General features: G+C 53.1%; 6 protein-coding genes across 6 annotated transcripts; 2 read left to right on the top strand and 4 right to left on the bottom strand.

Moving 5' to 3' along the window:
* Positions 1-5909: 5909 nt before the first annotated feature.
* Positions 5910-6629, bottom strand: N7532_008482 (uncharacterized protein; the record flags this gene model as incomplete). The annotated part of the gene is made up of 1 exon (XM_056620974.1): positions 5910-6629. One exon carries the CDS (start codon positions 6627-6629, stop codon positions 5910-5912), a length of 720 nt encoding a protein of 239 aa, XP_056471780.1.
* A 3793-nt stretch (positions 6630-10422) lies between these two features.
* N7532_008481 (putative aminotransferase family protein (LolT)) lies at positions 10423-11913 on the bottom strand (the record flags this gene model as incomplete). Its single annotated transcript, XM_056620973.1, has 3 exons — positions 10423-11092; positions 11152-11743; positions 11832-11913. The coding sequence occupies 3 exons, from the start codon at positions 11911-11913 to the stop codon at positions 10423-10425; spliced, it is 1344 nt and encodes a 447-aa protein (XP_056471779.1).
* Positions 11914-12471: 558 nt separating this feature from the next.
* On the bottom strand, positions 12472-13773 carry N7532_008480 (bZIP transcription factor; the record flags this gene model as incomplete). The annotated part of the gene is made up of 3 exons (XM_056620972.1): positions 12472-12590; positions 12642-13632; positions 13690-13773. The coding sequence occupies 3 exons, from the start codon at positions 13771-13773 to the stop codon at positions 12472-12474; spliced, it is 1194 nt and encodes a 397-aa protein (XP_056471778.1).
* Positions 13774-16034: 2261 nt separating this feature from the next.
* On the bottom strand, positions 16035-20754 carry N7532_008479 (GYF domain-containing protein; the record flags this gene model as incomplete). Its single annotated transcript, XM_056620971.1, has 2 exons — positions 16035-20030; positions 20095-20754. The coding sequence occupies 2 exons, from the start codon at positions 20752-20754 to the stop codon at positions 16035-16037; spliced, it is 4656 nt and encodes a 1551-aa protein (XP_056471777.1).
* Positions 20755-24114: 3360 nt separating this feature from the next.
* On the top strand, positions 24115-25304 carry N7532_008478 (putative alcohol dehydrogenase; the record flags this gene model as incomplete). Its single annotated transcript, XM_056620970.1, has 2 exons — positions 24115-24924; positions 25005-25304. 2 exons carry the CDS (start codon positions 24115-24117, stop codon positions 25302-25304), a joined length of 1110 nt encoding a protein of 369 aa, XP_056471776.1.
* A 966-nt stretch (positions 25305-26270) lies between these two features.
* Positions 26271-26808, top strand: N7532_008477 (uncharacterized protein; the record flags this gene model as incomplete). The annotated part of the gene is made up of 2 exons (XM_056620969.1): positions 26271-26576; positions 26644-26808. 2 exons carry the CDS (start codon positions 26271-26273, stop codon positions 26806-26808), a joined length of 471 nt encoding a protein of 156 aa, XP_056471775.1.
* Positions 26809-27398: the final 590 nt, after the last annotated feature.

Here is a 27398-nt window from a genome sequence, read left to right as displayed (position 1 = left end):
TCAACGATAACGACCTGGCGGAACTCGGTTTCCACATCGATGAACTGGCCTGGATGAAAGCGAAAGATAAGGCCTTGGGGAAGTTCGCATCGTTGGGAATCTGGTTTGACTCCGCAGAGGGAGCAGAACATATGTTACGGAACGGCTTCCTTGCCGGCAAGCACTTTATTCCACACGTTGAGCGACGTGAGATCAAGAAAAAGAGATGTTTTCGGTGCCAACGGTTCGGACACCTGGCATGGACATGCAAGGAAACGCCTCGATGCGGACACTGCGCAGGACAGCACGAGCGTGAACGATGCCCTCCGGGAGTGAGAGCGCGGTGCTTGGATTGTAATGGCGAACACCCGACTGGCGATCGACAGTGTCCAGGACCAGCGACCTCCAACCCAGTCAGATGCTAGAGAGAAACCTCCGCATCCTACAGTTGAACATGATGAAATCTGGACCAAGAATGGAGGCACTGATCAATGACCCTCAAAGTCAAGATCTGGATCTTCTGCTGATCCAGGAGCCCTCCATCACCACGTACCGCACACACGTCAATCACAGCGCCTGGAGACTATATCGGCCTACCGCACAGCTCGATGCTGGTCGGTTTCGCAGCCTGATCTACGTCAACAGACGAATCTCTACCTCCTCACACCGTCAAATACCCTGTGACCACCCAGATATCGCAGCCATCAAGATCTGGACAGCTAACTCTCAAATACTTCTCTTTTCTATCTACATACCGCCAGTACCACTTTTCAGCGGCGATGATGCATCGGCGTTGCCAGCCCTCACTGCGATTCAAAGCTCCATCGCAGCTGCTACACAAAACGAGCAGCGATCGACCAGTATCATTGCTTCCGGCGACTTCAATCGACACCATCCGATGTGGGGCGGCAATCACATCGCGCCGAGGTTTATCGAAGACGCCAATGACTTAATCGACTTTTTCCAGACTCACAACCTCCACAGCTGCCTCCCCCGAGGCACTGCAACTTACTGGGCCTTGAACAACCCAGGACAAAACTCAACTATCGACCAGACAGTGACAGACAGCCCGGACCTACTCATCAAATGCCATCTATACCACGAAAACTACGGATCTGACCACCGCGCTACCTACTCGGAATGGAATCTGCAGCCTCGGAACAAGCCAAGAACCAAAGCGAGGAAGGCGTACGAGCGGGCAGACTGGTCCAAAATCGGCGAGGAAGTAGCTCGCCAGATGTCTCCATGGAGGGACATTAAGACCCGGCCAACACTCGACCGAGTAGTGGAGAAGCTCATATCAGCGACAACCCAGGCGGTCGACCGATTCACGCCTGACATGCGCCCAACGCCATACTCTAAGAGATGGTTTACCCCGGATCTCAAGGCGCAACAAGTGGAAGTCAATCAACTACGCAGGAAGTGGCAGGCGAACTGCGCGGAGTTCGGACGAGACCATGCTAGCACCACGGCTGCTTTTCAGGCCATGCAACAAAGGCGGCGAGCGTGGACCCGAACTATCGAGAAGACCAAAGCGTCACACTGGAGACAGTTCTTAGACGAGGCGGGCGAAGGGAAACTCTGGAAAACTGCGACTTACATGAAGCCTCGGGAAACATGGGGCTGTATTCCAGCACTGCGAGTTGGCCCAGAAGAGCTCGTCCAGAACGAAGACAAAGCGAAAGCGTTCCTCGACGCGTTCTTCCCCGCAATGAACACACCCGAACCCAGCCCACCAGCGTCACCACGCCCGGAGCTTTCATGGCACCCAATCACGGAAATTGAGATTGAGCGATCACTAAAGACAGCGAACGGGACGACAGCGCCGGGTGAGGACAACCTACCAATGTTGGTCTGGAAAAATCTATGGGTCCATCTGAAGACCATTATTGTCAGCATTTTCACGGCATGTGTGGAGTTAGGACACCATCCAAAACAATGGCGTAGAGCGAAGATCATCGTGTTACGGAAGCCAGGCAAGCCAGACTACTCAATCCCCGGAGCCTACCGCCCAATCTCCCTGCTGAATACGCTCGGCAAGCTCCTCGAGGCAGTAATAGCACGACGGCTGTCCTATCTGGCAGAAAAGCATGGCCTACTGCCGAATAGCCAGTTCGGCGGACGCCCGGGCAGGACCACTGAGCAAGCCTTATTGGTGCTGTCCAATGCGATTGACCAAGCGTGGTATAAACACAAGGTGGTGACTTTGATTGCATTCGATCTCAAGGGTGCCTTCAACGGAGTGAACTGGGTGAGCCTAGACGCCTCATTGCAGGCGAGAGGGATTCCGACGGTAGCGAGGAAGTGGATTGCAAGCTTTATGAGTGACCGCCACGCCAACATCGGATTCGACGATTTCCGTACCGAGACAGAGCCGCTTGCGTATGCAGGGCTAGCGCAGGGGTCTCCGCTCTCTCCTATCTTGTTTGCATTCTTCAACGCCGATCTGGTTGACCAACCTGTCGACTCCCACGGAGGCGCGTCGGCCTTTATCGACGACTACTTCCGATGGCGAGTAGGCCGCTCAGCCGAGGAGAACCTAGCCACGATACAGACCGAAGACATCCCTCGTATCGAGAAATGGGCACGGCGAACCGGATCTAGCTTCGCAGCGGAGAAAACTGAGCTTATCCACCTCACCAGGAAGAGGGGAGAACACCTAGAAGGACAGGTTACCTTCAATGGAACCGACATCACGCCATCACCTACAGCCAAACTACTGGGGGTAACGTTTGACCAGGAACTCCGCTGGAAGGAACACGTTCAACAGACCGTCAAACGCGCTACCAAAACGACTATCGCCTTGAGTGGGCTACGACATTTGCGTCCAGAACAAATGCGACAGCTCTACGAAGCATGTGTCACGCCCATCGTAGACTATGCGTCGACAGTCTGGTATGACCCGCTTCGGGACAAGACTCACCTGCGACAGTTGAACACAATACAGAGGACCTCACTGATCCGAATCCTATCGGCATTCAGGACGGTAGCGACGACAACGCTAGAGGTGGAAGCTTACGTACTTCCCACACACCTCCGTCTCCGCCACCGAGCGCAGCGCACCATCGCAAGACTGCACACTTTACCTAGGGACCACCCTATTTGGAGTGCACTATCACGAGCCCAGAGACGCAGGGACAATATGAGATCACGCTACCGGTTTCCCCTCGCGGAAACTCTCAAGACCATGGACCTATCCAGACTGGTAGCACTAGAGACCATCGACCCGAGACCTCTACCACCATGGCGCACCGAGGTGTTCGCGGGGATTGAAGTCAAGTCGGACCGGGAGACAGCAAGAGAATGGGCCGAGGCCGTACGGGCCACATCCGACCTCGTCGTTTATTCAGACGCTTCAGGGCGTGAGGGCCACCTCGGGGCTGCCATAGTCACGCTTAACGAAAACGACGAAGTGATTGAATCTAAACAGGTCCAAGTGGGGCCGATGGACCGTTGGTCGGTTCACGCAGCGGAACTTATTGGCATCTTTTATGCGGTCAATATGGTGTTCAAATTGGTCCATCAACGCTCAAACACAGTAAACGGAGTTCCAGTAACAGCAACAATCTTATGCGACAGCAGATCGGCTCTGCAGGCGATCCAGAACGTGACGAATAAACCGGGACAACGCATAATCCATGCAATCCTCCAGGCTGCGGCCGAGGTTCAGGGGGAGAAAGTCGAACTCCGCCTCCAATGGATGCCAGGGCACTGTGAAAACCTAGGGAACGACACTGCAGATCGACTCGCCAAAGAGGCCGCACAACCGGGTAAAACCCACCCCTTTCGACCGCTACTATCGAGGGAAAACGCGTTTGTCCGCAGCAAAATTTATGCCCAATGGGAGCAAGAATGGAAGACAAGTACCAAAGGTGCTCACCTACGAAAGATAGACGGCGGCCTACCAGCGCGGTATACGAGAACGCTCTACGGGAATCTACCTAGGAATCGCGCCTATCTGCTGACGCAGCTACGCACGGGTCACAACTGGTTATCCACCTACGCGAAAAAATTCGGCTTTCGCGAGGATGATTTGTGTGAATGTGGTGTGCAGGAGACAGTCGCCCACGTGCTGATGGAATGCCCGAGGCTTCGAGAGCTGAGGGTAGAATTGAGGCGGAAAACTGGGGATACGCTGAACAGCGTAGCGAGCCTGCTGGGAGGCTCAAACGAAGGTGAGCAAGGTAAACCAGACATCGTCTCGAGGTCCAAGATGGTTCAGGCCGTCCTGGACTTCGCCGAGGCGTCACAGCGGTTTCGCAGTCGTGCGCCATAAGGGCAGCCTAACAATGGGAGCGGCAATGGGCCACGGGAGGCCGTGACGAGGCTCTAAGTTTATGTCAGGAAGTGGATCATTCTAAATATACACACTCAGATATATAGTTGTTGTATACTGCATATCGCTTTGGCGAGGGGTCAGTGTAAATGAATACTACTACTACTACTACTACTGTGCACTTGTACACTCTACCTGGAAGAGCACTGGCAATCGGTGTGGAGACTGAAAAGATCAGAATCGCATTTCGATCCGAATTGCGTCTTAATCCGACCTAGTATCCTTCCAGGAGCACAACAGAGCCATTTTAGACGAAGTCTCAGTAATTCTGGAGTTTTCCAAGCCTATATCTCACATACCAGAACGACACCTCACCCTGGACTTACATATCTTTTTAGAGATAAAAGGGCGTGGTGTCACCTCGAAACAACCTTTAAATAATTTTTGAATGTTTGTATCCCCCAAGGTAGTGGCAAAACGTCAATGTACCCCGGTAGATTGTACCCTAAAATACAAGTAGTGTCGACTTCTCGTGGAAGCAGTATGTTTGAGCGGAAGCCACTGAGACCGTCCCCTGCCGTCCCCTTTGTCGGCAACTTGATAAACGGATATGAAACATCGCTGCTCTTTATGCATAAAAGAGATCTTACCCGCAGTTACTATAGTGTAACATAATATTTTATTGCGAGCTGCACCGACCCAGACCACGACGCCCTTTGTTCGACACCTTGTCGGAGACCCCAATGCAGAGGCCGATGTCAGCCTTGCCCCGCCGGCATCAGCCACAGAGCCCCGCAGTGACTCACGTACAAACAGGCGATCAATGTGATATGATTTCACAGTTTAAGGTCTCGAACTATGATTATGCAAGGCTAGTAGGGCTCTTCGATGACCACCAAGAAAAAGCTTGGATATCATGGCTGGAGTCACAGGACTGTTGTTCGGAATTCGTGACATGGGGATGCCTCTTTTACATGCTTTAAAACGTGCGATTAACACAAGAGTTGTATCTGCGACCAGAAATTCATTTCTCATAAAATGATCTCAATCATCGAAGACCACGAGCAGATATCTCATAAAATCTCAGAAACAAAGGAAATACACCTCGGATCGGGAATAACCCCTCCAAACAAAAGCAGGATTCTCTCTAAGGAGAGTGAGTCACAAAGGGTAGAATGGCCAGTAATAACGTGCATCATGGAGAACAGACATGCGAGAAGAAACATTCCAGTCCTGCAATTGGCTGGTGCCCGCCTTCTGCAACCAACGAAGGTGGGAATTCGAGCCAATCATGATCTAGCCAATATGCACCAGAAACTATAGAGCAGAAGCCAAAGGGAATCTCCGAGTCCCATCCTCCACAAGCCAGATCGTTTCCAATCCGGTGTCCGACTGAATAGGTGGTCTCATTCCGGGGCGCATCCAGGCAGGCCCTGAGCCAAAAATTCCAATTCTAAGTCAAGGACGAGGCAGCCGGGATGGGGTAGCCCACCCTGGCAAGGACCGTCTTGCGGTCTCGGTCGGGGGCATACAATGCCCCGGAGCATGGGTTGAAGTGAAGCTTTCAGAAGCAACGGGAGGGGGGAGGACTCATAATCGTAATGGGTCAACGACAAAGACAGCAATAAAATCATTAAACAGTTGGCATATGGGTTTAACGACGGTAGTCAGATCGACGCTTAATGTAGGTGGATTCGTAACGTCGCTCGACTCGGTCCAGCTGGTCAGAGCCATACAACGAGCCACGGCTGGCAGGGCTGCGGCTTGGGGAGCTGCGGGGAGACTGGTGAACCACGACGCGGTAGCCGCTGTTGTTGGTGCTGTTGTTGGTGCTGTTGCTGGAGCTGCGAGGCTTGCGGGTGATGATCGTGGGAGAGGCAGGCTCAGCTTCGGGAGAAAACGAACGAGGCCGAACTTGCTCGACAGTGGCCTCGCGGTTGGACCGACGAGGGCGAATTTCATAGCTGCTATCGTAGCTTTCGCGGGGGGCATCGAGGCTGCCAGAGGAAGGAGGACGAACGGCGCCACGGGTGCGGCCCCGGCGAGAGGACTTCAGAAGCAGACCCGACTCGACACCTTCGAGGAGGTGAGGAACCGATCTGACTTCACGGGGAAGCTTGACCCTTCGCAGCTTGCCATTCTCCCGGTCGACCGCAGCAAAGTATTTACCACCCTGACTGTACAAGTAATTGGTGACGTCGACGGCATAGGCGTGACCACGTTCGCAGAGGGTATCATGAAGGGCCTCGATGGCAGACGAGCACTGGGTGCAGTGATTGGCGTGCTGCTCGAACTGGTCGAGAACAAACTGTTCGTCCCCCTCCAGGTTGCGCACCACGGCGGGGGCCGAGACGATCTCAACGGGAGCAGGCATTTCGGACGAACGACGAATCCCAGGGAGATGCCGTGAGGGACTTCGACGAGGCGAGGTATGTTCTATGGTGGCGGTATCCGGGTCGATAAAGTACGTGGTAGAGCGTCGGGGCGACAGCTTGACTGATGTTTCGGGGGGTGTCACGCGAGAGAGTGGATGACGAGTGGAAGTATAGACGGGTGGGATGATCCGATGGATGATCAGTCAAGTGGATCAATAGATTGGAAGCAAGAATGTAAAGAAGGCTTCAATTGTTGTATGAGTGTTTGATAAATGCTTGGGGTTGTGGAGGGGTGGAGGAGGGAATAGAATGGGTTATATACTTCGAGGCCCCGAGCGGGATGGTTGGTGCCTGCCAACCTGAGCAAAGCGGCTCTGGGTACTTCGGGCCCCACCCACCTTGAGTATAGCAACACAAGTACCCTCCACCACCCTTTCATCGACCGTCGTGGGAGCCGCTAGCGTGTGGCTCAGTCGACACCTCCGCCCCCGGGCGCTAGGAGATTGATTGGCCATCGAATCCTCCTTCGTACCTCCGGTCGGGGACTCTCTTTGTCCATTTGATTCCTGGCGCTATGTGATGTATGCTTTGTTCGGGATTGCTTACATACAGAGCCTTAACCTGCACATCGTCTATGCTTCACCGTCACCCTGTGCCCCTGTCTCTTCCCCGATCCGATCCAGGCCTCTCCCGGACTTGCTGCCTGGGCTCGATGTCATCAACGGGGCATCCCTGAACCTGTGGCTTGAGCTTCTCGTGTTCCTGCGCCCGCAATCGGGGTCTCGTGTCCCCTTCCCCCAAGACATGCACGAGTCACTTGCACGCCGACGAGAAACCCCCGGCACCCGCGCGGTGCAACCAGAAATAGCTTATCGTGTGAACTTGCAACGGGAGCCACCCATTTTAATGGGTTGGACGGTATCGGTTTGATTTGGCGCTGTGCCTGGGAGTCCGCGCCTGTTCCCTAAGGAATCCCCCGCAATCGCACCCCAGGCGTCTCCCGAGACAACTCCCAGAATACTCGAAACACTCGCCTAGGGCAACTTGAGACGAACCTGGAGAGCCGCAAGGACGATCGTGATGCCATGGTTCCATTTTTGGCGATCAAAACATCCCGTGTTTCTGTTTTTTTAGGAACTCCTAAGAATAGTCGACGATCCCCAACCTAGAGGGTTTGGACCCCAAACTCGTAGACGGACTCGGACTATCGCGAGCCTCGACTGCTCAGCCGCAAGCCACACCCTCACCACCGTCATCCAGTCTGACAGGAGTTCTGTTTCTTGTTTCCTCAACGATACTCAGCCCCAGCCACAAATCCTGCTTACTATCGTCATGGTTCGCGACACCAGCCACCGCTCCTCTTCCTCTCTCCTTCTCCCGGGCTCTTGCTGCCGCTGCTTACTTCCCCCGGGCGTCATGCACCTTGCCCTCGGAACGCCGACTCTCGATCCTTCTGCCAGGGGCAACCAGGGGTCGATTGATGACGAGGACGGCCCTTGGTTTGCGCGACGACAGGCGCGCTCGACTCTCTCACATTCTCTCACAGTCGATTGTCTGCCTGGGAGGCTTCTACCAATTGCTGTCCTCACTCTGCAGGTAATCTGGCTCTCTATGCCTGGCCCGTGCGCAAGGCATACAGTATCCCCCCCCTCTGGGGGAATCTGAGACCTCCAGAGACCATCTCGCGATCTCGCGATATCGCGCAACGGTTATTATTTGATCACCAGGTTGCAATACGCGAATAAACGCAACACTCGGGCGACAATGGCACCGTGCCAGACATTTGGTAACTGTCTTGCTGACGGAAGGCACTACCGACTTCCACCCGTGTCAGTCTATATCTCAGACCGTCATTCAACAGCCCAGCCGGGCTAGCTCAATCGGTAGAGCGTGAGACTCTTAATCTCAAGGCTGCGGGTTCGACCCCCGCGTTCGGCTATTCCTATAAAAAAACCTCGAGATTTCTTTTTTGCCTGCCAAATTTTTTGTGTTTGTGGTTCCCGTTTGCTACGAGGACCATGAGTGGCTGTGTCGTATCTAAAAGACCCACCACCAGTGGATCGGGCCGGGATGCGACGAACTGATAATCCGCGAACAAACAGGGACGTGGTCGCCTACCAGACAAACGCCAATTACGTGGTCAGATCCCACGAGTACGTCAGGGGCAGATTTTCTCAAAGCCAGAAGTGTGGGTAAAAAAGCCGAAATCGTTGGAAGCAGGATTGATGCCTGCGCGTGTGGCTAGTGACCCGGTCCAAGCGCAAGGCAGAACGTGCCATCCCTGATCAGGCATGAAAGTTCGGACTTTCAGCTGAGCAGGGTCGTGTGCATTTGCCAGGACAGGCATCGGTCCATGATGACTGCAAATCCGGTCTCGTCTTGATTCATGGAGTCTCGACTACTCGATAAGTAATTAGAGTATTCGGGGCGAAGAAGCGTGGAGCGGGCCGCGTGCATGAAGATTCACTCCTCCGTCCTGGCTACTAATGTATGCCTCGAGAGTGGGGGCCGCATCGCTCATTCTGCATGATCCAACTACATAATAAAATATCATAGAGTAACTGACTCGCGTCGCACATCGAATTATGAGGTATAACAAAATCGATCGAGCATGGCTCGCCCACGTTCATTCCACTTATACAATCTTACCCGTCTCCACTTCATATATATATCCCGTAATGGGAACATCTAGCACAAGAGGACTTTCCTTCAATAGCTGAATGTCGTCAAGTACACTCTGCTTGAGGTCACTTAAAGGCAAAAAAGCAATGTGATCAGTATGCTGATGCAAATCAGCTCGGATCTTGCCACGAATCACCTCGTCGGTGAAGGTGAGCATCCCGCAATCCGTCTATCACCACATGACCCGTGTTAGTATTGTGAGGAAGACAGCAGAGAGCACCACGCCAGGTGCACCAGGGTAATGAGTCATCCATCCGAGCTCAAAACATACGTGATGGACAATTACGATTTCTCGGGTCCCCAGGAGCTGCTGAGAAATCACGAGACTACGTAGCGCATCCGTCACCCGACCACCCGCATTGCGAATAACTTGAGCGTCGCCTTCTTCGAGGCCCAAGGCACGGGCAGTGAGACTTCTAGCAAGAAGGCCATGTCGTCATATCGTCATGGGCGTAGAACGTACCAAGACGTGCATCCATGCATGTTACGATCGCAACTTTCCTAATATGGATCCGAATAGATAGAGTTGAATTTCTCTGAAAAGATATCCGTTTTCTAAATCCGTTCAAGAAGAAAGGCTGTTATACCGTTGCGGGGGCAGTGCCAGATCCCCTTTCGTAAAAGAGGCCGCACATTGTGCGTTGGCGGCTTCGACTTCTTTCGCGACGGACATCGTGGATATGATACTCAACCTGACGGATATGGAATATATGAAATGTACCTTGCGGACAGAGCCACAATATAAGTGAGACGAACTCCCCCGCCTCCCCCTCTCTTTAGACGTGGTCAATCCTGATGAGGTGGTCTTTGGTTACCTTGACTTGCGATGGCGTGATGGAGCTCGTACAGGTCGCCAGACAATGACAATCGGAAAAGGAGTCTTGGGCTTCTTTTTGAGATTTAAGTGTCTTGATTTGTCCCCAAATTGTCTATACCCAGGTAGTGTTACTCTTGACATGTCCTAATCTAAACGACAGTACTGGATTTCTAGTCAGTGTTGACGGAGGCGACGGTTCAATACAAGCTCCAAAGCACGACACGCTCCTCCTCATTCTCAATTGATGCAGGGGCACCCCGATAACCAAATCCAGAAGCCACTCTATAAATTGTCTAGAACTCCTTCCGAGCAACCTGCTCGCACAGCTCACGCAAAAGACCACCCAGCCATTCAAAATCGCTCTTCTCCAAGAATATTTGTCCACTTAACCGCGTCCACAGCCACGAGCCATGCCGGAATGCAGGCACAAACGTGTCATGTTTCTCTATCAAGGTCCGCTGAATAAAGGCAACAGCAAGCGGGGCTTCGTCGGACGGCAATGTCACCAAGGCCCCCTCGACCGCCTTATCAGCCACAGCGATAGGCAAGCGCACTGTCGTCAACGCACACTGGCGCATCCGACTTTGCTCCCCAGGCTTCAGGTCCGGTTCCTGGAGGACATCGGTCCCAAGGATACCAGCGACCGCGTCGGCACCCTCATTAGAAACCTTTTGGCAGTACGACATGATGGCTTCCTCGCCGCCGCAAACTTCCCGACGAAACTTCAACGCGGCCTCCACGCACAGGTATGCGGAGTCGTCGCTGGTGGCGACGAATTCGAATAGTTCCTCGAAGGGCGTTTTCGTTTTCACTTCTGACGGATCTTGGAGGACCGATGCGATGGTCTCCGCCGATCCTGCTGCTGGAATAAAACCCCAAGACGTGGGAAGAGTGCTGCGCATGAAATGCTGATTGCGCTTGGGCACGTAGAGAATCGCGGCACTGCGGGGAGTATACAGCCATCTGGATAGAAACATTAGTATGGATATGACAGCATAATAAAGGCAGAGCTGTATTCATACTTGTGGCAATTAGAAACGAAAAAGTCCGGCTGAAGCACATCCATATCTAGAGGAATCTGTCCAACACCGTGGGCACCATCGATCACGCTGAGAAGACCTTCTTCCCGACAAACAGCGACGAATCTCTCAAACGGGAAACGTACGCCCGGATTGCTGACAATAGTATCGAAGACCGCAGCACGCACGTTAAGGCCATCATCACGAGCACGACGGACCGTCTCGCGGAACCGGCGCTCTAGCTCATCTTCGGCGATGGGATACTGGAAGCTCACTTTCCGGGCCTCAAACGGACTGTGTTCCTGCATGGAAACCACGCCCTTTTCAACGGCTCCATATACAGGTTCGAAATAGATGAGAGCTTCGCCTACCTGGAAGTTCAGGTTCCATAGGACCGTCGCGACGCCTGTTGTGGCATTCTTGACGAAGGCACACTCGTTTCTGGGTGCATTGATGATCTTCGCAACGTCTCCGCGAGCTTTGTCGAGGAGCACTGAGTGTTGCTTCCGGATATAAGGGTCCGGTCGCAAATCTGCCAGATCCAGGAATGCACGTTGCGCATCCCGGACGGCGGCTGGATGTGCGCCAAAGGAACCTAATCGTCGAGTGTCAGCTTATACATTCATATACTACCTTTTTCTCTCTCTTTCTCTCTCTCTCTCAAGTAAGAGCTGTGTACAGACCGTGGTTGAGACTCTTGTATGAGGGATCAAACAGCCAATGCTTCAGCATCGGTTTGCCGAACGGAGTAGGCTGGATGAACATGGCGGAGGAGGTGGAATATCGCTGAAAATGCAGATGGATGATATTGCAGAAGCTCGCTGGAAATTCAGTGAAGAAAACAGGGGGTAGCAGCGGAGCTGGATCTAAGCGGCGTTCACGTGAGTCAGATTTGATCACGAAGCTTGGGAGGGGTATGTTACCCTCCGCCAAAATTGACTCATATGGTTCTTTCCGGGCCAATGGCTGTGGGGCCTCTGCATGGGATCTCCACAAGTACCACGCCCTTCGGGTCTGGGTCTCGATGTCACACGGTGGATTCTCCCCGCTCACAAGCCGTCAATCGAAAACCCGACCACTTGGTTAAGCACCCGACAATAATGTCGCTGTCAAAGGCACAATTGTAGATGCCATGCCCCACTTGACTGGAGTCGGGTGGGACGCCCTAAGGGTCCATTGATCGAAACACATGATTCTCTTTGGAGAATCGGCAATGGTCAGTTAACAAGTATGAAGTCATGGAGCACGGCCGAGGCCTGAGTTAAGAGTGCAAGACATTATTGGTTATCTTATTATTAATATCATCAATGGAGGATATTCATATCAACATCGGGATTCAAACTGCCACTGGTTACGCGGGAGCGCCATGTATAAGGCTTTCTCGACATCTTTTCGTTTGAAGGCCGGACCAAAACCAACACAAATGCATCGCATTGAAAGATCTGGAAATGTGTCAGCAAATCGAACAAGATCTTACAGCTGAAATGACCCACAGTTTATAAAAGTAGACAGGTTGACCCCAGCCGTAAAGTCCCTGGATGGACTCGAGTGCGCGGAGTCATCCTCCATGATATTGATTCCCCTCTGTTGCAGATACCTTTGCACCCCGCTAGCATCCATATATTCCCCAGGTTCGGATTCAGTGACAATCTGCCACGACCGAGAGGTGCGTGCAAGCGCCTCCGGGGAAAAGCTAGCCCTCCTGTTATACAGAGTATTGAGCACTTTGGCCTTTTGATCGACCAATTCTCCCACCTCATCGTAAATAGTATTATAAAATGACGAAATCATGCGATTGCGCTCGTTTAACGATAGCGGCGCCCCGAAGATTTCCGTGATCTTTGAAGTATTATTGGGGGTATTGACTAGCAGCCAATATCCGTTCTGGCAGCATTGTCGTACAAGTCGGTGCGAGACGGTTCGCTGTTCTTGATTCATGAGACTGTTTGGGGATACAATTGGTGGGGGACTCGGTAATGGCGAATCTATAGTCGAGAATGGAGTCGGAGAGGAGTAGACGATCCCGAATGGGAGAATCGGCTGATCTTGGATCGGCGGCGTTGGCGGTAGTTGTGAGCATTGGGTCAGTGGATTTAATGGGGATGGGAACAGGTCTTCAGCAAACGAAAGATTCCCCGACTGTACTATCTGTGTATCAGGATTCAAGTTGGTCGCGGGAGTCTCGCATTTGCTGCGGTCGATCTCCACGAGAGCATTGGCCAGCGTTTGCTGTTCGGGCTCGTCGCATCCTTGTTTCGCCAGCGCCACGCATTGTTGAGTGATCTTCTGTAGAGCGGCCGTAACTCTCGGATGTTTCTCTAGCAATTCCGCTTCGAGGAGGATATTGCTAAACGAGAGGAATGACTGGCTGAGCTCTTCGATCCCCGCCTCGAGCTCTTGAACGCGGCTCTGTAGATTGGTGATCGTAGTCTCCTTGCGTTTGCGATATGCTTGCTGTGCGACACGGAGCTGTTTGCGACGCCTCTGAAAAGGACCTCATGAGTAAATTGGCATGTGTTCCATTGAGCACCAATCGCCTACCTCCGGGACTTGCAGGTCGTCAGTGACGGTTCGGGGCCGACCTCGTTTGCGAGGGGCGGGCGATGCAGCTCTTGCTTCGGCCATCGGTGGGTCTTTTTCCAATAGTACAAATGAGGGAGGGGAATCTGGTGCTTCTCTAGCGGATCAGGACCGATGTAATGGAGATGAAGTTGAGATCGCAAACGGGCGTGACAGGGGACAGCGGGTTTATTCATCAGGCCAGCCCGCGGTCGGAGTGATGAATAATTGAAAAATCCCCCATTGCCGCCCAGCGCCACCCGACCACATTATTAATTGAAGGGACGCTGACCAATGTATCTGCATACACTGCATTATTCTCGTGAGTGATTTGAATCTATAACAGATCTGAACTTATTCTAAGCATAGAGATTTAGGCCGCTGGGTAGAATACCAGCCAGTGACTAAACACAAGCTTTCAATCTCAATAGTACTATGCACTTCACATCTAGCGAAAACATGGTATTTTCTCGAAGAAATCAACAGCTACCAGTTTCTACTACCTATTTAGGGGCTTCAAATGTATAAAGAATTTGGTCTTTACCGGGCCAGTGATCCTGCCTTTGAATATCTTCCAAGATGGCTTCCTTGCCCAACCTAGTACCATGGCCATGGTCAGGAGTCGGATCGATAGCCCAAAATGAATTGTACCCAACGACGAGGAGCCAGAGGTACTAAACCAAGTGGTTGTGGGTCGGAGCTTATGCTTGTCATTCCTACAAACAGTTACTACAATTCATAGACAGGAGAGTCCCCGGAGCTCTAATTGTAACGTCAAGCGACATGCTCATGCTACTAGTAATGCACCTTGGTGTTGGCGGAGACAGAAAACGCGCCAAGCAGGCAGCCTTGATTTTAATTTTCAAAGAATAACTGAGCTCGCTCGGTGAAGTGACATCTCGCTGATTACCTTTAGCTAATCGTCGATCGCCGCACCCGTCGGATTGAACCATCAGCACGCTGTGCTGCTCCCCAAACCGACTTTGGACCCCTTGAAGGTCAGTGGCTGTGACGAATGGGACTGTAAGACTATCCAACGCAGCATCTCCCATGGAAGAATTGGGGTAAACCGAGTTCCATGCTTCCTACTAGTTTCTTTGTGTTACGGACCCTGCAAATAACTAGTTATGAGGGGCGACGGCTTACTGATAGGCAACTCCTAACCAATCATCCAAAGGAGGCGCGCACAAACCGCTGACGTCACGTGCCAGACAGAAACACTACGGGACCCTCAGACACGCAACACGCTAAAATGTCACGTGATATATCATCGTAGCGGTAGGATAGGAGTCCCAACGATAGGATAGGAAGGACTGGATATATAAGGACACTCATTCACGCACATGTATTTAGTTCTTCGCGATTAATTGCATATTGTTACTTGTATCTACTGTTGATTCATCTCACCGTTTGATATAAAGCCAAAAATCCTACAAGTAGGGGAGCTCTTCGCGTTGACCTACTTGGCGCACTCGACTGGCGCACCTCTGCAAGCATTCTAAAGACCCGAGTCCGTGTAAGGCTCAGCACAGCAACGGTACGGTTGCGGACAGGCTTGGAGTTACGCATACTTAAGGCAAGTATCACCCAGGAGCACTCAGGTTCACCGCGCCCAGTCAGTAGCACGTAACACACAAGTGCCTTGAAGTTCGCAGATCTGGTACTGATTAGAAGTGACTACGCAGGCGGCATTGACGAAAGAGAAATCAAGACGCGAATACGATGGGAGGATTTCTATATGAAAAGGGGTCAAAATCCAGTATGTAGACACCGAGTCAGCTCGAAAGGAATCGAAAGCCTCGAAGATTCTAGTAGAACGCGATTTCTGCCCTCCCTCTTGCTGGTATGGTTGCTAGCTTGCAGTGTTGCTGCTACTGACAACCAATGCAAATGCGCAAGCAATGCCTCACGAGCAAACCCAAACAGAACACTCTCACTAATTAGTAGGGATCCCTCGGAGTCCCCAGTCTACAATGCAAAACACCCACAAGTGTGGATTTTCCAGGACCTAGTAGTTGTTTCTTTTAGCTAAATAGTGTTGGGTAGAGTACTGGTCACATCTCTTGCCAGCCCCGGCCACATTGGAGGCCCAAGTAGCTACGTTGAGCACGAGGAAATAATGGGGGACATGTGCAAAAATACACTTATTCTGCTAAACATATGGTGGTAGTAGAGTACACGTAACGAGGTAGGCTACAGGACAAAGAACGCTAGTGAAAACACAGGCTCATGTCTTCGCAGAAACAAAATAGCTGATGCTCGAATGATCAGAGAACAAATGAGTAACTTAGTATCTCCTCGCTATGGAACACGAAATGTGCACACCATTACCGCTTACCCTTCTTGCGGGGAGCGACGACCTTGAAAGCTGCATTGCTCTCCTCCTCGCGGGCCTGGGTCTGCGAAGTAGCGGAAGAGGCAGAGCCCTTCTTGGCCACCTCACTCCAGCCACCGCCGTTCTTCGATTCGGCAAAGGCGCTGGGCGAAACTGGGTCGACAACACCCTTGTCGGCAAGCTTGCGACGACGAATGAATTCATCCGCGAAGCGACGGCCATCCAGGGTTTGGGAGTTCGCATAGACAGAGTCGGAGATAATCTCAGCCTCGGCAGGCAGGAAAAGCAGCTGCTGAACAAAGTCATCGACATTGATGTTGCTGTTCAGACCCTTGCCCAAAGCCAGCTTGGCCCACTTGGTGAACTCTTCAACGGCGCGGTTAGGGTTGGACTGAGGGATGCTGCCCACGGTCACGTTACGGGTGGTGACGGTAGGACGAGGCTTGGAGACGGCAGCCGGGGCAACCGGAACAGTTCCGCTGGTCGAACGAGGGCCTAGAGGAGCGGCAGGGGGAGCCTTAGGCTTGCCACCAGCACCTACAGTAGTCCAGGCGCCAGTGGTAGCAGGGACCGCACTGGCAGCAGTGACGGGGGCAGGTGCCTTGCTAGCAAGGTCGGCATAGCGCTTAGTAGCAGAGGCGGGAGGGCTGGGGGTCGCCATCTGAGCAGCAGCCGCTTCGGCGGCAGCTTGTCGCTTCTTGCGAGCCTCCTCTTCTTTCTGGATTTGAGCCAGGGTCTTCTTGGCAGTGCTAGGAGCGGGGGCGGGCTGAGCCTTGGTGTTCCAAGGCGAGCCGGAGGTAGGTGTGGCCGGGGATCCAGCACTAGCCCAGTTGGCCGATGAGGGCAAGCCAGGGACAACCTGAGCTTGGGCCTGGCTAAGACGCTCTTGCTCAGCGAGCAGCTGAGCACGGCGAGTGGCGGCAGCAACCTCCTCGCGCTGAGCAGCAGTGCGAGCTTCGGCCTCCTGGATCTCCTTCAGAGAGGGGCCCTTAGGCAGCTCGTGGGCATCCTTAGCCCAGGGAGCAACGGAGGTAGCAGGTGCATCAACTGGGGTCTGAGTCTGAGAGCGGGAGCCGGCAGCCAAAGATTCAGCAACATTCTGGCGGTTGCGCTGGGCGGCTGGCGCGGGCAAAGGCGATGCGGACGGTGGCGGAGGGAAAGGTTGCGGCATAGCGCTATCCTTGACCCCCCAGGCATTTTCAGGTGCAGCCTGGGCCTGCTCATTTTGCTCCTGCTGTTGACGTTGAGCGGAGGCGGCCTTTTGAACTTGCTGGGAGAGGGTGAGAGTAGGCTCGTCAACTGGCTCTTCAGACAGAGCCTCGGTGGCCAGTTCGGCGCTGGTAGCAGCAGCTTCGGCTTCCTGGGCAGACGCGGCAGCAGGGTGGGTGGGCAGGCCATCAGCGGTGCGCATACCAAAGTCACCCTCCTGGGCTCTCAGAGCGTGGAACTGGCGCAATCGCTCCTCGCGAGCTTGCTGATCGAAGGGGTCATTCGCATTGGCCTGGTCAAATTGCTCTTGCTCTTGCTGAAGGGCAGCACGGTCCTGGAGCATGGACGAGACTTGCTGGGTGTGCAAGAAGTTGTCAGGCTGGCGACCGGCGAATGAGCTAGATCCACCAAAAGCGAAAGGATCCTGGCGGCCAACATTCAAACGTTCCAGAAGAGCCGGGAGTTGATCTTGGCTACCGAGGTCGGTTCCGAGCATTCCAGGTCCGACATTTGGAAGACCACCCTGGCGGATTGGCGCAGCAGCGTCAAAGAAGCCGGAAACACCACCTTGCTGCTGTTGTTGACCCTGCATTGGAGCTTGGATCGGCGAAGGCTGGTAGCCCGACGGAGAAGCAATACTTCCGAAGCTAGGCTGGCTGTGAAGACTGTGGGCACTGGTCTGGTGCTGCAATTGGGGTTGCATACTCGACGGTCCGATTTGCTTCATGATGGCTTGCTGCTGGGCGAGGTGTTCCTTTTGACGGGCCATGAGGTACTGCTCCTCCTGCTTGCGTCGCTCGAGTGCATTCTGCTGTTCGGCAGTCAAAGTAGTTCCGAAGCTCGGGAAACTTCCTGGGAATGGAGGCTGGGCAGTGCCAGCAGTGTTGGGGCCAGTCCATTGTCCCGGAGCAGGTTCGGGGCCGTGGGGAATGCCAATCTGAGGCACAAGGAAAGGCTCTCGCGAGTTGCCAATACGTCGGACAAGCTGAGCCAAAGGCTCGAATTCAATGTCCTCGAGCTTCTTTATTTGGAGATCGGGACTGAAAAATCCAGCCTTGAACCAATCATGCATCTCAAGGCCAGTCCACGGTCCTTGAACATTGCCCTGTGGGTCGCGGTAGATCCAGCGCATACGATCAGGCATCACCATGCACCGCTGCTGGGCGGAAGGCACGTTTCCTCCAGAGCCTTGAACTGACGCTGCTCCATCAAGATTAATGCCTGGTGGCAGGGAACCAACAGCCGAGACAGGAGTCTGTGAAGGATTCGATCCAGGCTTGCTCGCCTGGCCGGGCTTTTCTGTCTGGAAGTCCGTCTGACGAGCAAAATCTTCCAAGCCAGTAGACTCCGGACGACCTTGCTCATCCTGCATGGTGGAAGAAAAAAGAGCCCCGAGTTTGCTAGATCGACCGATGCTGGTGGTGCCAGAGATACCCGCGTGAGGGCTAAAGAGACCTCCACCTCCAAGTGTAGACAGGCTTGGAGACTGAAGATCACCCATAGAACCGAAGATAGGGTCGCCGAAACCGCTAGCAAAAGCCGAGCGTTCGCGAGTGGGTGTGCCGATAGCACCGCCAGAAGACCAGGCAGAGCTGCCGCCAATGGAGGGAAGACCGCCCAAGCCACCAAGACCTGAGAAGTTGCGGTTCGCGTTGGCGCTAGAATTTTGACTGCGGTCAACGGAAGGAAGGTCCATGCCCGAGCCGACGCGTCTCATTGAACCAAAAGGATTCGAAGAATCTCGCAATCCGCTCAGACCAGGTTGCTGAGACTGCTGGATGTCGCCCGATTCTTCAGTGTCCACGTCCTCTGCGTCTGCGGTACGATCGTTGTGAGGACTTTGGTAAGGGTTCGTGTTGGTTGGGCTCGTGGGTTCGTGTCCCTGGAGCAAGCTGGGGGTAGGGTTCCGAGAATTCTCCTGACTCTGCATCAATTCTCGGAAACCCGGAATGCTTGAGGTCATGCCGAATGCGCCAAAGCCAAGGTCCGCCTGGGATGGGGCCTCAACATCCTGAGATCCGCCCAGGGCGGCGCTACCACTGCGAGGCTCATCGAAGGGATTGGTTTCGCTGCGGCTGGCACGGGTCTTGACCGCCTCTCCCCACGGCGACTGCGAGCGCTGGCCACCATCGTCTTCGGTCAGACGTTCCAGGCTAGACAAGTTCTTTTCCTTGGCGGAACCTGCGATATCCTCCGAACTATCCTTGGAGAGCAGACCCTTAAAGCGACTTTCTCCACGCAGGCTTCCGTACCCGGGCTTCTTCTCTGTAGGTGCCTGGGCGGTGTTCGATCCAAGCGAAAAGGCACCGAATGCGCCCATGGGAGAGAAGTTGGCATTGTGCGAAGCAGAGCCCCATGGGGAACCAGGACCCCCGCCTCCACCAACAGCGGTATTCAGAGGGTTCGTAGAGCTTCGTTTCAGAGAATTGAACGGAGAGGCCGTTTCGGGTGCCTCCTTGGCCTTTTCATCCATCTTCTGATCTCGGAAATCGGTCTTTCGACGCAGGAGGGCCGGGGGAGGAGTGGACGTATTCGCCTCGTCGCGGAAAAAACGCGGGTTGGATCCGGTAGGAGACATTGGATTACCGATGGAATCACCAGTCTCGCGACGTCTTGCGCCTGGGCGGTTGGCGGTTGGGGACGAAGTATTGTAGTTATTAATGTGACCCTGAGTGTAGGAGACGGAGGACTTGCGTCCACCAGTTCCGGGTCCCGCGTTTTCTTTCTGGGCGTTCGTGGGTGGCGGCTTGAGGGGTGAGTTGACGGAAGCAGAGAACATCTGCAGAGTTTTAGCATTCGATCGCGCAGAACCCACCACACACACTAGGAATGAGATGACCAACCTCTTTCTCGCCTTCCGACATATCAGAGAGACCCAACGGTTCGGCCTGTCCACCGTGATCCCAGCACACCTCAGGCCCCGCGGAAGACTTGTGGTCATCCCGCTTTCCCCACGCTCCGTTCACTGGAGCTGACACCATGTGAGGGTCCCAGTCGGCCACGAAATAATCCTCCACGTTCTTGCCCAAGGATCCATTCTCCCGCTGTGCTTTGTACAGCTCTAGAAGCTGCTCCTTGGAGTATCGGGCCTCTCCGTTTCGCATGGCGTTAGAGGTATTTGAGCTCAAGTGGGGTGGGATGTATGTCCCGGAGGTCGTAGATGTCGGAACAGATGCAGTTTGGCCACTCTCTCGGATGTGAGAAGGGTTGGTAGCGACGGACGGGCGGCGGAAGGTCTGGGTGGCTCCGTTCATACGGGATCGAGACCTGGATGGACATTCAAGGTTAGCATCGGATATCTCGCTTTCGCATAATTGACGGCCGGTCTCGCGATGCAGAGAACTGGAGGGGCCAGATCGAGCAGGAGATGCCGGGACACGGGGAGGGAAGCAGGGCACGATTGCATACCATTCTCCACCAGCTCCTCCATCCCCTCTCCGACTGGGGTCCTGGATGTTGCCAGCGGCGGCCGAAGCAAAACTCGATGGAAGTGGCGTAGGCATTATGGATGGTAGGCAGTTTCTGGACAGATGGGGATCCTCCACAAAACAGCTGATTCGGAAAGTGGTTGTCGCGAGACTTGTGTGGCGGATGGAGCGAGAGTGTGTGATGCGAACGGGGTTGGGAGAACGCAAGACACGAAAAGTGTAATCGAAGAAAGGCGGGCTGAGTGAAGAGACAGCAAGATGCTAGTCAATCGACGAACCGATCAAGGTTGAGTGAGAGAATGCAGAATGCGAGAGCGCCAGAGGAACGAGGTCGAGAAAGAGAGATCGAGGTTCGATTTCGCTTGGGTTTCCTGGAGCAAAAATGATTTAGCGGGGGCGTGGCAGTAGGCGCGCAGAGGCGTAATTACCGCGTATTTATCGCGTGGACACGACGGTCAGAGCAACAATACAGGTATCAGTGTTATTTAAATTACCCACCACCAGTGCCAGCCACTTGGCGGCGGTACAGGCTACACACAACACACACAGCTCGGCCCCGGCCACTCAAGTACTCAGTACCTCAGGCGACGGTGGTCTACAGGCTCGTCACTTTATCTCACACGAACGAAAAAATGGATTACTGTTGGGAAGGGGGTCATCTGACAGCTATGATATTATGCGGAAGTTTCTATTCATCGTGAGACATCTTTTTTTGGGGCGCGTCTGCCTCTCTGGATGGTGTGGTGGTGAGTCCCAAAGAGAGTGGGCACGCTGGCATCTATGCATGCGGTGGCTTGAGGCGGTGGCAGTACGCGGGTCGACGTGTAGGGCGGACTCGCACCACGCAGCGTGGCTGATTGGACGATCAGCTGCTTCCAAACGGTTAAGGTTGGAATGGTGATGAAGGTCGGCTTTTCGACGTGTCTTCTCCACTGGCAGTTTGCTGCTCGATCGCTTGGGTTCTTGTGTGCTCTAGGTCTTTGGCTCCCACGACTATCTGCATTGGCAGAACACACATCTGCATAACCAAAAGGAAGGAGGTGGTTACTTGCATCTGCATTCATCCATCCCTCCCTTCCCCAGCCACAACGCTCCATGATACTGAATAATGCTAGGCTGGGGCTTTTTGTTTAACCCTTGCCCTGCAGAGCTCCTTATCTGAATTTGGACCAGAGTCCATGTAGTTAGATTGGAAACCCTGCTCTTTCACCCACCTTCCGCGATGGGGCTCTCATTCGTGATCGTCACCGGTCCCAAGTTTGCTTGATTGCGTGGCCCGTTGGTTATGTATGCATCTGCCTGGGTTTCCAGAATCATCATGTCGACTGTCGAAGTTGGTCTGCACGTGTAGACTAGAAGGATTTATTTCATTTCATTTCATTTTATTTTTATCTTTTCTTCCGCGATTTTTATAGGCCCCTTAGCTCTTCAAATACCACCGTCAGTCCTCTTTGCCGCTTCCCTTGTTTTATAAAAGCCAAGCAAGCCAGTTGAAAAATAAAGGGTCTTCGTCTGCTCATCCCATCCTTTATCCTATCAATACTTCGGGCTCTGGTCCAGATAATACATCTCCATTGCTGTTGACAGGCAAGATCTAGGGCCATCCTCAAGACGCCATGAAACTCAATGGCCGTCGATGTATGAACATCCCCGACTATTTCTTGGGCAAGTCCTATCACAAAGTTGTGTCTCGGGGCGAACAAGTCAAACCGAACCTTTATTTCGTCCGTGAGGGTGACGCCTGTGCCTTTGCCCGGCATCTTCCACGTTCTCCTCCCGCCAAGAAAGCAGCTCGTGGTCATTGCGAGATTCACGGCAGTCACTCAACCCCTGCACCACCTGCTGCATCCAGTATCAGCGATCGTTCTAATAACGACATGCCAGAAAAGCACTGCTGCGGCGCATGCTTCGTTGAGCCGGAGACGGAGACACCTCAGCGAGCCCAGAAGCCCAAAGGCAACTCTAAGGGTGACCAAAAATCTCCTGGTGCAACAAACCCGCCATCTCCCTGCGCCTGTCCGCTGCACTCGAACAATGGAAAGACACCACCTCCGCTGACTCACTCGCATTATAATCCTCTGAGTTTAAATCTCGCCAGTCCGCTAGCCTGCCATCAGGCTCATTGTCACCACTGTAACTCCCCAGTTCCCACCCTGGCCGCTACTTGCTCCCATATACGGGTTGAGGTTCCTAAAGAGGACGTCCCTCTGGCAAAGTGTACTTGCAACCAGACAACGCCTTCTCCTGTGCCAGATAACCAGCTTAATTCTTGTCGCTATGCGGATGACAGCAACTATGATAATTGCTGTTCTTCTAATTGCCAGTTTTCCGATGACTCGGTATCTGAATCTTCAGTTGGCGCGGTTATCGGGGACACGGGAGACACAGGTGAACCCCAGTGTGTGTCATGTCATCACTACCAGATGGTGTGCTGTTGTCGACATGGCATGCTCTTTCAGACCGGATGAGGTGATATTAAATGTAATGTTCACATTTAAGATGTACTTCGAGGGTCGTTCTGTGGGTCTTGCATTGGTGAAGATGGAAAAAGTACCCGGTGGAGAACAAGCTTTCTGTAGCTCTTGAGAATAGTATGCGTGGAATCAACATTAAAATGGTTGGCGAATTTGGAAATCAACCCCTTCTATGAATGTGATGTTACAGAAATTATCGTGGTATGACCACCATGTGATTTAATATATATCTGGGCGTGTCGTTCTTCGGGTATAATTTACCACGTAATATGTGATCACATCGTTTTCTACGCCGGGAGAACGGAATAACCTAGTGGCCCGAAATCAAAAGACCAATATGAATCATTCTCTGAACTATCACATTGAAGTTGCATTGAACTTTGATCTTCCACAAGGTTGATAAGTTCAAATCATGTGATACATCATACCGAGTATTGATGCGGTGTGGCTCACAGGTGCTACCATGGCGCTGGACAGGTCTGACAGACAGCATCACTATCAGTTCTTTCAAGCGCAGATAACTACCTAAAAAACACATCAAATCGAGCGACAGTAGTCGAGTGGTATATGCCAGGAACGCTTGGTTTCCCCAATTGGAGACGGGCATTCTAATGGCGATCCCGTCAATTACTAATGCAGGCTGGTCACCCCTGGACCGAGGTCCCCCAGGCAAGAGAAGTGTGAACAGCAGTTCGCACCCCGAGGCCGCGACCATTGGAACATAAGCTTCACTCCCCATAAATCTATGACATAAAACCCATCTGTCATCATCTAGCCATCACTGCTTTCCATATAATTTGTGATCCGGGACCAGCTTCGTCACTGCAACATCCCAGATCAACCCGACTTGATTCCTCGGCTATCGATAAGCCAGCTATCCCCGCACGATTTGACAGCAACTACTATTCAACGTTGCGCAATTGTCCCTCCAGGTCAACGCACTCACTCCAACCGCGACACAATGTCCAAGGCCGTGTACATCTCGACCATTGATGGCAAACCCGGCAAACCGGGCCAGGTCTATTACCCGCTCACCGTGCGCACCCTCCCCCAGCCTTCTCCGCAGGGGCGCGAGCTACTTGTGAAGCTATCAGCTGCTTCACTGAACCACCGCGACCTCTTTCTCCGACAGCACCTCTACCCCGGCGTGACATTTGATGTTCCTCTCTTGGCAGATGGCGTCGGAACCGTTGTCAGCGCTGGACCTGGCGTGTCCGACCCGAAGAAGTGGAATGGAAAACGCGTCATCCTGAACCCAGGTGTTGGCTGGAAAGATTCACCTGATGGACCCGAGGAAGCCACCGGATACCGCATTATGGGAGGCACCAAAGTATATGACAAGGGTACTCTTCAGGAGTACATTACCATCGACGAGTCAGAGGTCGAAGAAGCACCGGCCCACCTCTCTGATGCGGAGGCGGCTGCCCTTCCTCTAACCGGCCTGACTGGATGGCGAGCCCTGGTCTCCAAGGCCGGAGAGATAAACTCGAGTAACGGTGCTGCTGTGCTGATCACCGGCATCGGTGGTGGTGTTGCGCTGATGGCCTTGCGTTTTGCGGTCGCCCGGGGCGCTCATGTCTATGTGACGAGCTCTAGCCAGGAGAAGATCCAGAAGGCAATTGAGCTCGGCGCGGCTGGCGGCGTGAGCTATAAAGAGGACGGTTGGGATAAGAAGCTGCTGGGTATGCTGCCTGGTGGAAAGAAGAACTTCGATGCTATCATTGACGGAGCTGGCGGCGATGCCATCGAGAAGGGTGTTAAGTTACTAAAGGTAAGAACATCACGAAATAGGAGCCCTCTTAATTCATTACAAGTTAGTACATCAGTAGATATACTGACATCGCGAACTAGGCTGGAGGTGTCTTGTCCATCTATGGCATGACAGTATCCCCCAAGATGCCCTTTGTGATGCAAGCTGTTCTTAAGAACATCGATGTCCGTGGCTCTACGATGGGCTCTCGCAAGGAATTCAAGGAGATGGTGGAGTTTGTCAACGCCAAAAAGATCCATCCAGTTGTTTCACGAGTCCTGCAAACCGAAATTGATGACCTCCCGGCCATTGATGGATTATTTGAGGATATGAAGCACGGCAAGCAATTCGGAAAGCTGGTAATTGAATTTGGGAAGTCTTCTTCCGGCAGCAAGCTGTAAATATATTTACGACTACGCAACGAGACCACCACAACAGTACCTTCCACACTGCTTTGCTAGTACCAACTCCCTGGTAGTGTAGTAAAGTAGTACCCCACGCTCGGTGGGCGTGGACGCTGAAGTGAAAGGAAGGAACGCGGCGACAACCGGCTAACTGCCCATCGCTTCTTCTCCCGCGCCGTTGACCTTGACCTTGACCTTGCAACTCGGCGCACTTTCTCCTACTTCTCTCTTCTCTTCTCCCGTACACTCTTCCTTTCTCTTGCACACCTTCGTTAAACCACAGAGGGTACCTCAGGGTACCGCTCTGTATTTCGCTTTCTCAACGCAACGCGTGCCTCGTCAATTTCCATCAACTTACCTTTCTGCACAGCAAGATGCCTTTCGCCTCCCAGATGGCTCGCTACCATCTGTGCCCCCCTATCGTCCTCGTGAGCCTTTCATTGCAAAATCGAAGGAGGAATACGAGGACCTTGAAGTGCCGACACTTCGTCGTCCACGCCTGCACTCTCGCCCTGGTCCACGTTCTCGCTCCTGTGACCCTATCCTCATATCGTCTTCTGATGATGAATTCAAGACCGTATCGAAGTCTCGTCGTCTTACCCGTGCCCGTGCCCGCTCCCGCTCCCATGTCGCTCTGAAGACGGTGGGAGGATCTTCTGAGGAAGTACCGACGCCTCGCCGTCGTCCGCGCTCTCTCTCCCGTGGACGTGCCGTGGGAACAATTGAGAAAGAGATGCTTCACACTCGTGTGTGTTCGCGGCTCCGTGAGCCTACCATGGAGACCATGGAAGAATGCTATGAGGGAGTCGCATCAGCTAAGGCCCACCTCAAGGCAAGTTCCCACGCAGAGACTTGGATGGCCATTACTTTCACTGAAGGACGACGATCTCTGACCGATGTAAACAGTCTTTTGAAGTCGCGCGTGCCACCATGAAGGCCACCAACGAGGATCTCGAGGCAAAAATGTTGCAGGTTCGTCAAAAACTGGCTGGCCTCCAGCAAGATATTGCGGGGTTGTCGCATGCCGTCAGAGGAGAAATCGAGCATCCGCAAATGGATACGTGGGAAGCAAATACCCTCACCCGACTCATCGACGTTATCCACCACTGCAACTATCGTACTCTTCCTCCTCTCAGATGGCCCGAAGGCCACGAACTCGATGATTCCGATTTCGCTTATTGCACCGTCGCTCGTCGGATTGAAAGGAGAATGCTGTACCAGCTCGGACTAGGTAACGCTTACTATGACAGGTTGCGCCATTACGCCGAGGTAAGCAGGAAGCCCCAACCACAGATGACTTTGACTTTCCTTTTCTAAGCTGTTTTTATCTGCAAAGGTCGTTGCGTTTCGAAGCTCGAGCCCGTTCATGACAGAGACTGCTTTCGCCCATTGGCTGGTTGAAGAGAAGTGCAACCGACCGGGAAAGTATGGGTTCTGGGGCTTCCTTTATCCCATCTGTTATGGCCGTACCGTGGAGCAAAGTGCAGCTATGCGGGCTTGAGTGCCTCTCCTTTCACCCCTTGTTCATTATTTCCTCTCTCTTTCTTTTCTGATCTGCCAGGTTTATGTGGAGTTATCGGGGATGGGACTGGGAAAACAGCATTTCGTGTGTAAAGGGTCAAGGATTGGGGGGCTGAGGCGTAATCGCAAGCGTGCCTGGGTCGGTTTTTTTCCTGCTTGATCAATCGGTCAGCTGTCTATTCCTTGTCTCTGGGCAGCTTGATATTCAGAAAGTTCCCCTGGCTGCACAACCTATCTGCGCGGCTGCCCATCGGAGGCTTTGATGGGGGCCACGAGGCATTATACCGTAGCAGCATCAACGTGTCAAGCCATACCACAAGTATGGATGCATGCTCCTGTCCAGCGATTCAGATAGTGTCTAGCAGACCAATGAATTCTTCCTTCTCCAGAACTGAACGACCAGGATCAGCTGTTACCGTAGCATCGGCCCTAGGAAAATGAAAAGGTCTTGACCGATACGAAGGAAGTGATGATCATGTCTCTCCTCCGCTCCGCCACAGACCACGCTTCAGCCTGTATTCCCAGCGTATACTACAGTATCTACATTTTACAAGTTTAATCCGTGTAGGA

This window comes from Penicillium argentinense (genome assembly GCF_028826775.1).
Source record: "Penicillium argentinense strain IBT 30761 chromosome Unknown utg000009l_segment0_segment0, whole genome shotgun sequence".
Classification (NCBI taxonomy): Eukaryota; Fungi; Ascomycota; class Eurotiomycetes; order Eurotiales; family Aspergillaceae; genus Penicillium; species Penicillium argentinense.
Note: the sequence above shows the minus strand (reverse complement) of the source record. Positions and strands in the feature narration are given on the sequence as shown.